Source organism: Ptychodera flava, chromosome 7 (assembly GCF_041260155.1).
Source record: "Ptychodera flava strain L36383 chromosome 7, AS_Pfla_20210202, whole genome shotgun sequence".
In the NCBI taxonomy this organism is placed as follows: Eukaryota; Metazoa; Hemichordata; class Enteropneusta; family Ptychoderidae; genus Ptychodera; species Ptychodera flava.
In genome coordinates, this window is record NC_091934.1 from 39,990,238 (window position 1) to 40,004,694 (window position 14,457).

The window sequence follows — 14,457 nt, forward strand, 5'->3', positions numbered from 1 at the left end:
CACAACTTTGGGATTTTCAAGAGGACTGGAATTCGTCTCTCTACAGCTGTTTGAATAATACGATGAAATTACAGCTTCTGTAAATTATATTTGTATGCATGTTAATTGATTAAATTTCAAACGACATAATCCAACATTAAACAAGCCAAATAGTTCATTCAACACCACTGATAATTCAGACTATAGCAAGGCGTTAAGATTTCACTTAATGCCAACTTTAATTATATGCTGCACTTCGATGTGATCACAAATGTGTGAAGATAAACGCAGCCTAAATTATATATTAAGCTTATCACATCATTGACACTTCGCGGCAGCAGCGTGGTTAGCTATATTTGCCTACTGGGTTGATTGGAGATAAAACTTTGTTCAAGCCGAGCAACTCACGTGAGAGTGTTTTCTTTTGAACAATTATCAGCGTCTGGACTTTGTATCGGTATACAGCAATGTTTACAAATGTTCTGTACTAAGAAACTGTAATCAGGACTTATGTAGGTCATTTAAAGGCACTGCTCGCGATCCATGGGATCGCCTTTGTTCTAGCCTGTAAGAGTATGGAGGTGTGATAGCCTTTTGTTTTCCATTGAAATTGTAATCCGGCGGGTAAATTTTCTGATGAGACAATCTGGTGCCCACGCATGCCTTTAAACGCAGCTGCTTAGCCTGCAATGGACTTCACAAGTGTTTTCCGATCCCTGAACGATTGTGTCTTGTTTATGATCAATAGGTCTTCAAGTATCTATTTCTCTGATTATTTATACCGAGTTATAAATTAAAGAATACGAATTTCAAAATTTCAAATAGGCTAATTAATTATTATGCGCATACGTTTGAAAATATACTGGTACGGTAGCTGGGGTCAGAACAGGGAGAGCTAATTTTATTTTTCGAAGTTGTACGTACATTTTGCACGGTTTTAAAGTTTATAAAGTAGTGTAAATTCTTTTTGACTGAAATTAGGTTTTAACATTAATTGTAAAATCAAGATTTTCTACCCAAGATATGTACCCCTTTATCATTTGAGTAAACTATTGCTACAGTACTTAACTTCATATTCTCTGCTTCTTGAAAAAATATACTGTGTGTTGGGGGAGGTGAAAGGTTCATATCATCTAGATAAAATATATTACTTTCAAACAAACTTTGTTGATTTAGTGACAAGTGTTTGTTTCAGATTATGTTTTATCTTGCCTCATGTCAGACCTGTGAGTGGACATTTGGCATAGTTATTCTCAATAAATAAAAAATGCAACTTAAACGTACCGGAGGTCATATGTTAATTTATGAAAATATATGAAAATAATATGCAAATGTTCCATTATAAATATAGTAATTTTAAAAGTTTCATAAACAACAATGGCAGCCGACAAAGTAACTATGCACGGTCTTTTATACGATCCCGGGTACTACGTTAAGTCCTTTGAAAAATTTGAAGAATTTGCATCCAAGTATGGAGTCCAGTCAAACTGGTATGACAGCATTTTTCCCAACATCATCTTTGGAAAACTGGAACCGGTTAAGGCCAAATTCGGGTCGACTTTTAGAATGTTGGGGGTGGGAAGTGGATCAGGTCAGTAAGCTTATACTTTACAGCGGAGGCAGTGGGGAAAAGGACAGTAGAAAAGAAACTTCAATGCAAATCGTTTCTCAACTGTCTCTATAGGGCTGTGGGTTTAGGGCTAATCCCTATATATAATTGATTGCCATGTGTTAATTATGGGTAATTACGCTGACGGCAGTGAAGTTTACGGAATTGGAGTATGTCATTAGTATGCTAGCAGAGCTATTCTATAACCATGATTTAAGGCTGTCGCTATGGTGTGGTGTGACTAAATTTAGATTGAGCATATTAATCGGAACCGATCTTCCCCTGGTACTGACCCAAACCGATCAAGGACCTTTATCTCGAAAAGAACTTTATTTGTTCTATGTATATATGTATTTTCCTACACTAACACATTGCTGGACCGAAGCATGCCCTAGTACAGCATGCAGTACCAACAGCCTCAATATATCCTGTATGAATTAGAGGATATTGACTCAGTATATATATATATATATATATATATATATATATATATATATATATATATATATATATATATATATATATATATATATATATTCTAAAACTTTTGGAGATCGCGCATTTTGCTGTATAGCACCAAGGCTATGGAATTGTCTTCCGCAGCAACTTAAAGAGTCTCCGTCAATTGAGAGTTTTAAAAAAGAACTGAAAACTTATTTATACACTAAGGCTTACAAATCATACATGTAAAGACTTTGTTGGTTTTTGTAAAGCGCCTATGGGCAGTTTTTTTGGATATATGGCGCTATATAAATTTTTCATATATTTTATATATATATATATATATATATATATATATATATATATATATATATATATATATATATATAGGCAACGATGACGAGCAATAATGCGACTACATTTAATAGTCAAATAATTCTTACATGTATGTAAATAATTATTACAACACTCAAACCACAGCTTCTGTAAATTATATTTGTAGGTTAATTGATTAAATTTTAAACGAGTTAATCCAACATTAGACACGCCACATAGTTCATTCAAAAGCTTAAATTTGAATTATCTGTTGCATTTCGATATCAACTTAACACGATCACATATATGTGAAGACAAACGCGGCCCTAAGAATATATTATGGTTATTTATTCAATTATTGACACTTCAAGGCAGTCTGTAAGGGGGACATTCGGACTCTAGAAAGCGTGGTTAGCAATGTGTTGTTGTATTCTCTTGACCTGCAACTCGCGGGAGAGTGTTATGAGCGTGTGAACTTTGTATGGCAATAAAGCAATATCTACAAATTTCTATATTATAAACTGTAATCAGGACTTATTGCTGGTCATTTTAATGCAGCCGCGTAGGCTGCATTGGACTTGACAATTGTTTCCGATCCATGGACGGCTATGTCTTGTTTATGGAGAACAGGTCTTCAAGTATCCATTTCTCTGATTATTCATACCGAGTTACAAATTTAAAAATACGAATTCCAAAATTTCAAATAGGCTACTTAATATTTTGCGCATACGTTTGAATATCTACTGGTACGGTAGCTGGGGGCCACAATAGGGACAGCTCATTTTATTTTTTAGCTCCTCTGTCAGCGACGCGGAACATGTCAAATAGGTTGATTTTCCCTCGTCGTCAGTCGTCCGTCGTCGTCCGCCTTCTCCTCTAAAACCACAAGTCCGATTGCTTTGGAACATTTTTTGCTGTTTTTGGTAAAAAGATCTTCTTCTCTGAAACCGCTTGTTCAATTGCTTTGAAAGTTGATATGCAATTAATTTAGGGTGACTTCCATTAGATTTATTCAAATCGTCGAGAAATTTGCATATTTGATTTTTAAGGCAATTTTTGTCGTTTTTGGTAAAGAAATCTCAAAAAATCTCCTTCTTCAAAACTACCAGTCAGATAGCTTTGATATTTGATACATAGGTCCCTAGGGATGATCTATTTCAGATTTGTTCAAATTGTGCAGAAATATGCAAATTTGTATTTTTAAGGCAATTTTTGCCATTTTTGGTCAAAAAATGTGTTTCTCAAATGTACTGGTCTGATAGCTTTGAAATTTGGTATACAGTTTTCTATAGATGAACTTAATAATATGTATTGAATTTCTGATGAAATCTGTAATTCTGTATTTTTGGGGGAATTTTTGCAATTTTGGTCAAAAAATGTGTATTTCCAAAATTACTGATCTGATAGCTTTGAACTTTAATATACAGGTTCCTATAGATGAACTAAATAATATTTATTGAAATTATTATAAAATCTGCAATTTTGAATTTTTGGGGCAATTTTTGCCATTTTTAGTCTCAAAATGTGTTTCTCAAAAAGTACTAGTCTGAGAGCTTTGAAATTTGGTATACAGGGTTCTACAGATGAACTTAGTAATATATGTCGAGTTTCTGATGATATCTGTAATTTTGTATTTTGGGGGCAATTTTTGCAATTTTTCGGTCAAAAAATGTGTATTACCAAAACTACTCATCTGATAGCTTTGAAATTTGGTATACATGTTCCTACAGATGATCGTAATGATATTTATCGACATAATGATGAAATCTGCAATTTTGTATTTTTGGGGCAATTTTTGCCATATTGGTCAAAAAATTTGTTTCTCAAATACTGCAAGTTGATAGCTTTGATATTTGGTATACAGGTTCCAAGGGATTATTTTAATATATGATATATTGAAATTTTGGTGAAATCTGCAATTTTAATTTTTGGGGGCAATATTTGCCACTTTTGGTCAGAAAATTTCATTCTCAAAATACTACTCGTCAGATAGCTTTGGTTGACATGGTCTTAGGGATGATCCAATGTGATATATTCAAATTATGAGGAAATCTTCAATTGTGTATTTTTGCAGCTATTTTAGCCACTTTTTTCTAGCCACTAAAATGAGCTATCAAAGATTTCCACCTTCTTCATCAACATGTGTTAAAAATAGTTTTTCTCTACATAAACACAACGGAGCTATATCGGCCGTTTGGTCACTTGTTTTGAAACTTGTAAATATTTCTCCAATGTAGAGGCTCTTTCCGAACTTCGTACATTAGTTTACTTTTGAATTTTGTACATAATGATTTTAATAACTTTTTGAATGTCAGTCTTTCAAGCCCTGCGATTAATTAAGAATAAGGATAGATAATACAAAACAAACTTGTCGCTTTTTCTACAAATACTCTAATTCCACATAAGATATGAAATTTACTATCGTTTTTGAGCGAAATTAAATTTTAATATTATCAATGAAATTGAGATTTTCTACTCAAAATATGTACCCCCTCATCATTCCAGTAAACTATTGCTACAATACTAAACTTCAGATTCTCCGCTCTTGAAAAGATCTATTGTGTGTTGGGGGAATTGACCCTTTCCCCTGTACTGGCCCAGACCGATCAAAGATTATTATCTCGAAAAGAACTGTTAATTTATTCTATGCTATAGTGAACCCAAGTAAGGCGTAATTGATGTCTGTCGAGGCCAAACATCATTCGCGAGTGTTTGCATGTGGTTGTGATGTTGTCATAGACTTTCCTCCAGATTTTGCAACATTAACACAATGCTGGAATTTAAATTCCAATTTTGTCTGTTTAATCATATTTTATGCATTCTTTTTATCTCGTAAGTATTTTTGCCAATTAAGAGCTTGACCTTCATTGACCCTGTTATTGTTTTCCTTCACCTACTGTTAATGTTTCCTGCTTGATTTCTTTCTTTCATCTATTGCTGTTTTAATGTCTGTACAAAACCACGGTTTGATGAAATCTTAAATGTTTTCTTACTAATAATATTATGGCATGTATTAGTAACAATGTCCAACCAATATCTCCAAACTTTATCACATCCAAATTGTTTATCTTTTTCATTGGCTGCCAAGCTGATTTTAGGTTGAGGTTTTGACTTCAGATTACGCTATTAGAAGCTGCTATGCTTGTGTATATTTTTTCTATCTTATATTTGAATTAATCGCTTGTCATTATATGTTCAATAACAGACTGCTGTGTATGTCTAGACCATGCCCATTTCACACAGCTTATATCAATATCACTGTTATTAAGAATATATTGTGTTTCATCATTATTCATTAAAATCATTATGCATCATAATTATTAATAACGTTATTACCAGCTCGTTTTTCGGATTCTCCCATTGAAATCTTTCATTGTTAGAAACTGTTCATTAAATTCAATTAAGTTATGATATTACTGTGTAGTTCACGGTTCAATTTTATCCACTGCATCTTTTGTAGATTTTCTTGTGGAAAATAAACCAGTCCTAAATTTAACGAATGAGTTTTATCGATTCGTACCTTTATCCAAATTCGTTTCAAAATCAACCTTTCTGGGAATTATAATAAATTTGGATCAATGACTTGAATATTATTTTTGATAAACAAACCTATTCCTCCGCCTCCCTTTTTTATATATAATATGCGAATTTTTCCAAACCACCTAAAGGAATGTAAATTTGGGTTTTCAATGTTTTTTAGAAATGTTTCTTTTAATATCAAGAACTATTTATGATATGTCCTCCAAAAATTTGAAATTTATTTCTTTTAAAAGTTTATCAAGCTCATATTGTTTTGATTTTAAACCTGCAAAGATTCTATAGCCAACGCTAAGATTATCAAAATAAGGCCCACTGAGTGTTCTATGTTTTCTTCTCTCAACTTGTTTTTACACTTTTTGTCAATTTTAGGAGGTTGACCTTGGTTGATATTGACAAAATTATTAATATTCTTGTCATTTTGATTCTGCAACAAATCATATCGTTTGTCAGAAACTGTCCAAATATTGGTACTTTCCTCTGAAAATACACATAATGGGTCAGAAAAATTATTTGAGTACACAGTATCGATCGTCATATCAATATCCGGTAGTCCAGTGTCTAACATGGCACTTTCTTCCTGGCCAAGGATTACTTGTTTGGATTGTAATGGTAGTTTTGATGGCTTGATTTTGCTTTGCGACCTGTAGAACCGCAGTTGTAGCACACAATCTTCATTTTAAGGCGACAGATGTACTGGATATGGCCCGGTTCTCCACAGTTATAGCCACAGGCACACGACGTCTTTTAAAATCACTTGTCTGTAATTTTAATGTTGAAACATGCATTTTATTAAAATCTGTGCAAACGGAAATCATGCGGGCAGCTATTGAGACATACAGTGAACAGTGCCCCGTGCACGGCTGTGGCCGCTCAGCTCTACTGTTAACGTTACTAACTTCATACAAATGGCGAATTTTAAAATCACTTGTCAACTATTTTAATGTTAAAACATGCATTTTATTGATAACTGTGCGAACGGAAATCATGCAGGCAGCTTTTGATACATAGTGAGCAGCGCCAAGAACACGGCTGTGGCCGCTCGGCTGTCTTGTATACATTACTCTAAAGGTACGAAACTATTGGGAAAATAATTTAAATAAAATCCGTAAAATAAAACGTTTTTGACAACCCTTGGGATTCATACTTCTCTGTGTTGTCGCATGCGTGGTACTAAATCGATCGACTGGGTTCTTGAAACACAAAAACTGCACCGGGCCATGTAATTGCTGGTAAGTTGCTCAATTTTACCTCCGGACAACTCCCGTGACACCGCCATTTTGAAGGCTATTCCTCAGTACGAATAACAATGACGTATTGGTTTAAAAGGAAAGTATGCGCATGCGTCAACTTCAAGCTGCACACTTTGGAAATGGCGCTGGCACGGGACTTGTCTGTAAAAAAACATTGCTCTAATTATCAGCCGTAGATAGGGCCGATGTTGACTTTACAAGTTAGGAAGCCGATCGATAGATTTTTGTAAGTATTCTCTTGATTAAGTTGAAGTTTGAATCTCGAGGATGGCCAATAACCGTTAATTTTGTCTAATTTAAACATTATTTTCCAAATACTTTCGTACCTTTAGAGTAATGTATACAAGATAGCCGAGCGGCCACAGCCGTGTTCTGGGCGCTGCTCACTATGTATCAAAAGCTGCCTGCATGATTTCCGTTCGCACAGTTATCAATAAAATGCATGTTTCAACATTAAAATAGTTGACAAGTGATTTTAAAATTCGCCATTTGTATGAAGTTAGTAACGTTAACAGTAGAGCTGAGCGGCCACAGCCGTGCACGGGGCACTGTTCACTGTATGTCTCAATAGCTGCCCGCATGATTTCCGTTTGCACAGATTTTAATAAAATGCATGTTTCAACATTAAAATTACAGACAAGTGATTTTAAAAGACGTCGTGTGCCTGTGGTTATAGCATCCTTGATGCTATAACTGTTATAGTTGGTTGGTGCGATCGCAAGATAAAGGCTCTGAAACTGAAGTACAAAGAAGTTGTTGACAGCAACAGTCAGTACGACAGTACGACATCATTCATGTTAGCCATCTTGTCACATTTTGCGTTGTTCGATTCTAACTTTAGGTTACACTATATTGTAATAAGAGTATCCCTTGAAAATAATGATAACTGCCAAACTGAAGGCTCCCAAAATCTTGGCTGCTGGTAGTTTTATTTGAAGTAAATAAATATCATTATTCCCCGGGGCTATGCTACTGTTACGCGCAAGGGCGATTGCAAAATTGTCAATGTAGGCTCAGAGTTAGGAGAAGGGAAAACAGGATGCCCGACGCATGGCATCCACGATATTGATCGGGCGAAAAATAAGGAGTCCTCATGTTATGACTTATGAAATTTTATCCATAGCTAGTTTATACCACGGATTTGACAGTCGTCATCAAATTTCCCTTTCCGCACTAAGTGTTACATGGTTGACACTTGAAAAATAGCTTGAAGTAAAATCACCCACAAATAAACTGCAAATGGCGACCGAATTCGAACGAAATAAGATGCCGCCATCAACAAGACTCTAGTTACGTAAGATTGTATAAATCCTCAACACTTTGACATTTGTCGACATTTTTGTATTCTTACAATGTCACCAAATCTCCTAGCCCTCAACACCCCTCGGCAAAATCCCCATCAAATCGAGTGTGACAATCTGGCAACAGATAAATCTATTAGACTACGTAATGATAGAAATTTAAATAAAATATAATTTAAACGCCGCCATTTAAATTTATTTACACAAATTACACAAAAGTTTTTTTCCTCAGTGAAGTTCTTCTAGTTTTGAAAGATTGTATTAGAATAGTTTTTTGTGTAAACTTGAATTAAGACTTTATCTTAATTTCAATGCTAGCCATTACCTGGCAGCAGTGGCTCAAGATATAATCATATTTTATTGTTCTTGCTCACTTTCTAAATTTGTTATAATGCAATAAGTTGAAAAATGAAATTGCCGTTAGTGTTTTCTACTTCGGTGCCACCCTTCACTCACGTTATTGTATCAGACACATTTACCCATGAAAAGTAGTGTCCAACGATTTCCGCAAATATAGGACAGATACAAACATGAAGACATCTTTTATACTTATTTTTGATGACGAAATTATTATATAGCTATACAGAATATGAGATTATTGACATTTGCAATCAAGTAAAGTTCGTTCAAATGTGGTACATCATCACGCTTTTGGTCACTCTTTGCAGTGGTGAAAGCGGGAGCAGAAGTGAAACGGAGCGTGACCAGGTCCTTGGGGGTGCGAGATTCTATTAACTTAAAGGTAGAACGCACCTCGGGGACAGATATTCGGACTCTCAAACTTTTACAGTTCTCTTCTGATATACCACATGTGGGGATTCATTTTAAAGCTCTTGGGGAAAGAAAACTTTTCACCGGCTTAGTATTTTGAAATTCGAAAATATTTATTTTTCGCCATAGAGTTAACACAGGGATGGCGGCCATTTTGAATTTCTAATATCGGTAAATCTTGGGTTATTTGTTTCTCTAGTACCAAAATTTGCACCTTGACCCCGTATTTTTATTCTTGATTTTGAAAGAGAATAATTGAAAGATTCCTTGAGGAAAGTTAGAGCAAAAGTTTAAGTCTTTCACTTTCGAGGTGCATATATATTACCTTAACCTATACTGAACTTCGAGAAATGAGAACTAAATGATACAGAACAGAGACAATATGCGGTATGCTGTGGTCGTCACATCCACTCACCACGATCATTACATAATTCCCCCTTACAAGGCATTGTCAAAAGGCAGCGAACTTACAAGACCACAAGATTCAGAGAATATATACTTAAAAAATATTTGTGTGGACACCGTGGAGTTTCGACCGAGACTGAAGACAAAAGACAAATTTACACCAATATATAAGCATTAAACACCCGGTGACACAAGCGTCAATCAAAGGAATCTCTTACGTAACGATTAGATAGTAATTATATGCTACTCTTCGAAGCGCATATAATTGTTCAATCTCAGTCACAGAAAGGAACTATGGATATCTTGGGCGTACATTGGCTCCAACCCAAAATATGCTTTGTATAGCAATGGCGTTGACATATGGGTGTCCTAAAATCCTGTAGAACTTACTAAACCACATCGTAGTACAGCTACATACGAGAACTACTAGCTCAGACTCTAATGCTAAGAAGAATATATATGGCATTGGTGAGAATGAGTTTAGTTGAATGATAAAAAACACGAAGACTAAGATTTTACTCACTTCTGCACACAGCGACCGACTGCAAACCACCTGTATCGTCAAATTCCTTCCAACTTTATTTAGTTCTCATGCTCATGTACCCAATTACTTCATTGACAGGTGAAACCGATTTAATGATGATTTCACACCTGCTGAAATTGTTTCCGAGAATACACAACATTGTTGTGGAACCAACTGCCGACTTCGTGGAGAAATATCGAAGCCTATTTAAAGCAAAGCAACACCTAATAGAGGGAGTCGAGACAGAATGGAGAGAGCAGACACTAGAGAGCTTTCAAAACTCGGTCGATTCATCAGTTTCCTATCACTTTATTAGTGCCATCCATTCCCTGTATCACTTTGAGGATTACAAAGCCACACTGCGTTATATGTATGACTTGCTCGAAGAAGGGGGCGTCTTGCTTATCGTCATGGGCGCAGGTAAGAGTTGCAGTTACTGTACAATTAATGACGGGTATGAACCACACATCTGAGTATTTGATAAACCCCAAATCTTAACAAAAAATTTACATATTTGAAATGGCAATACTATTTTGTATGTGTAGTTTGCTCAGAGATCTGTTGATAAGAAAAATGATACAAAATTACATTTATTGAAAGTGACTTTTTAATATCTTAGAGGCAGTCGAGAATCATACACTCTACAGAGAAAGTGTATTACGAAAGGAACTAGTTTTGGAAAATTGGATCCTTTTATTTTTCGAATTTCTCAAAATTGTTGGTTGCCCTATAGATGAAGGTTGCAATATTAGAAATACTTTAATTTGTATAATGTAAAAAGAAAAGAAGATGAGCTTACGTTTGCAGATAAAACCGACATTACTTCACCATCCAATTATCCCAAAATAGTTCCAATCGACACATATCAAGAGTATAATGGCCCATTGCTTGAAAACGATTGTGTCCGGTTTTTGAGAATATTAAAACGGAGACGTACGAAGAGATTAAAAAATCAAATTAAAATACCGATTTTATTTTCTGCAGAAGACAGTGGATTGACGAGACTTAGGAAGAAAGTGCGACAGCTGGAAAGCGATTACTTGATATTCCATGATGCGGAACATGGAGCATTCCATGATCATAATGCACAGCATGTCTGCAAAGCATTCGATGATATGGGAATAAAGTACCGATGCTCCCGCCAACGGCGTCGTATTCAGGTCACCGAATGTCTCAGCGCTGACACGGAGGCTTCAAATTTGATGTTGGATTTCTTGCTTCAAGTGTCATATTTTCGGAAAACAGCGCCACCAGATTCACAAAAGGAAATACTCGATTACATTGAATCTGTCGACTGCTGTGATCCCCGGGGTGAAGATGGGGAGCTGATACTTAACAGCGATTGTGATGCCGTTATCGTTCATAAATCTGCAGACTAGACCATATGGTATTTTAATATCAAAACTAGAACTAGTCTTGTAACACCTTATCGGGTAAAGCAGCGCCCTTTCAGCGGACATAATTCAAATATTGAAATTAAAAATATTCAAATATTGAAATTAAAAGGGCAAATGCAGCCAACGGCTCCTAATTGTGCAAAAAAGATGTCGTGCGCAGGGTTTTTTTGAGCTAGTGGTTAACTTTAACAAATATTCAGGGAGCAGGGACAAAAGTCAAATCTTACTGAGCGCACGGAATAAATTTCTAACACGATAATTTGGGATAATTGGATGGTGAAGTATTGTCTATTTGATATGCAAATGTAAGCTCATCTGCATTGCTTTCGAAATTACACAATTGTTTTTATCAGTAATTTGTAATATCGCACCATTCACCTACAGGGCATCTAACATTCTTTAAGAAATTTGAAAATATGAAAATCAAATTATCCCAAATTAGTTCCAATTGTCTTTACAGTTCGCAGGGACAAAATTTGCAGCACGGGTTACTGAAAATAGGAAGAGGAAGGGGAATAAATGGTTTGATAGAACCTCGTGTCGGTGATGAAGACAAGGCAGTGCATTAGGAGTGGGGAGCGGGCAGACCATCGATACTGGACGTCAGCTGCATTATAATTAAGCGGAAGGACACATTTTTTTGCATATGTTGGTGGGACGTCAGTTACGAAAGGCTTTAGTTTCCCCTTCAAATTATAAGGTCAAGGCCAAGAAAAACGATCTGTGGTCATACTTTGCTAATCACGTTTACACAAATTGTTTTGATTTTAACTTTATCCAAAATATTACAATATAATACAGCCGAGGGAGTTTCAAACTTAGTTGTTCCGTTTAAAGGCGGAGCCTTCCTTTAAAGGATTAAAAAGTCGCATAAAACAATTATTATACGCGCACACGAAATAGAATACTTTGTAAAGTTTGACCAAAGCTGGCAGCAATATAAATGTGTGCAAAATGACTTGAATAATCCAGTTTTCACCTGAAATCACATAAAATGATTCTTGGTTGTATACACATGACATGTTTCTACAGGGCCAGGGAACCTTATCAGGTCTTTGCTGTAACCAATTATTTAGTATCCACACAGACCAGGATGGGGGTTGACGTATTGATGTGACCGTTTTCAGGTGTATTGTAATGAAAAAGCAGTACGGAAGTACATTTTTATAAGGCTACAACTTCTAGAAAACAAAACTCGCATTGCCATCAGTAATAAGATCTATGTGACTTGTTCCTGTGACTGTATTTTGTCTTTAATTCTAGTTTTGTGTTTTAAGTTTATTTTTAATTTTGAACCTGTAGATGGGACTAGATCCCGGAGGTTTTCCCAATAAATAAATAGAAGAGCGCTGTGTTATGTTATCGCTCATTAAATATGCCGTTCCATTGTTCAAATATAAACAGGATGACATAATACATTTATGATTTGTAGTTATCTGATAACCATTCATGTTGCACTTAAAGAACATGGAAATGCCAGTTGAAGCTTTAGTTCAGGGTTGTTTAAAGGAAAGTCATTTTTCCTTTTTTGTGTGTCCGGTACAAACGAAAATACCCTAAGATAGCAGAGCCCTAACCCAAAGAGAAGCCTCCTTGTTATCGTAAAGCACAGAAAACAGTCCCCTTCGACTTTGCAATCTTGAACTTCTGTAAAAGTGAATTGTAAGAGGCGACGAAAAACATCCTGCATTGTTTTAGAAAGATTCTATGTATATCCGCGGCTGTGTGCAATCAATATCAACAAGCACATGACATTGACATATGTGTAGTGAACCTATTTCGAGGTTGGTAGAGAACGCGATCAACGACGTCATGTTTTCGGTAGAAGTTTCACCATTTACAGTCCCTCACATACTGACCCATGGCGATCTACCGAGATAAATTGATAAACTCTGGAATATTTCATAATGTATGTGTTTTCTTAATAAAAAAAAAAACCGCTGGTGCTGGTAAAGTGGGAAAGCCAGAGCTAACAGGAATGACCAATGAGCACCGATGAAGGCCCATGATCACACGCGACTAACAAATATTCTCGAAATAAAGCTTTAAAATACAGAATGCTTAACAGAAGTATGTTCTCGAAACACATTTATAATAATCAAATAATTTTAAAGTAAAATTCAAAAACGTGGTAACAATCTACAGGCCTCGTATTAAGAATGTAATTGAACCTATTAAATTGACAAAAGCTATTCAGCAATGAGTTTCGATAACAAAATGATCTCTTTGTGTCAAAGAAAGAAAGAAATAAAGAAAGAAAGAAAGAAATTTGTTTTTAATGCTTACTCATATCGCTTAACCTAGGTGACCGAGGCACTGGACAGATATTACAAAGGCCAGGGAATACACTATTCAACAAGTAGCAGTACTCAGAGCAGGAAAACCATTATTATATTACCATGTCCTGCCGGTCGCATTTTGATTGGTCGAGCTGAACCAGGTGACTGAGCACAAATACGAAGTAATGTTTTTTTTACATGCCCGTGAATATGAATAATGAAATTAACAACTCAAAGTATCGTAACTTTATAGCTCAAACGTAAATCATAATCAATCACAAAATAAAATGTATCGTAACTTTATAGCTCAAACGTAAATCATAATCAATCACAAAATAAAATGGAGCACTTGTAGGTCAAGTTGAGATACTTTTTTCTGAAAACATTTCCGGATTTGCCGATTTTTTATAGCGCGCGTGACAGTGCGTCGCGTATTGCTCAGTTTCTGGGGCCCAGTTGTAGTTCGCTCCTGAAATTTTCGGAATTTTTGACAACGTTTATTTGTGGGCGCGGGCTCGAGGAAAGCCAAATTAACGGGCGAGGCTTAATTTTGGCTTTCCTCTCGCCCTTACCCACAAATAAACGTTAATGGTCAGCGCGTCGCCCGTTATTTCTATAATATTTATGACATACTGAAGAGAATATCA

General features: G+C 35.6%; 1 protein-coding gene across 3 annotated transcripts; it reads left to right on the forward strand.

The window, feature by feature from the left end:
- The first annotated feature begins 1,363 nt into the window (after window positions 1-1,363).
- On the forward strand, window positions 1,364-12,905 carry LOC139137539 (histamine N-methyltransferase-like). Of its 3 annotated transcripts, XM_070705697.1 has the most exons (4): window positions 1,364-1,570; window positions 10,234-10,554; window positions 11,119-11,521; window positions 11,992-12,905. In XM_070705697.1, the coding sequence occupies exons 1-3, from the start codon at window positions 1,378-1,380 to the stop codon at window positions 11,511-11,513; spliced, it is 909 nt and encodes a 302-aa protein (XP_070561798.1). In that variant the 5' UTR covers window positions 1,364-1,377; the 3' UTR covers window positions 11,514-11,521; window positions 11,992-12,905. The 3 variants fall into 3 exon arrangements, with proteins under 3 accessions (XP_070561798.1, XP_070561797.1, XP_070561800.1); XM_070705696.1 differs by having other exon boundaries at window positions 11,119-12,905; XM_070705699.1 differs by having other exon boundaries at window positions 1,364-1,469; window positions 11,119-12,905.
- Window positions 12,906-14,457: the final 1,552 nt, after the last annotated feature.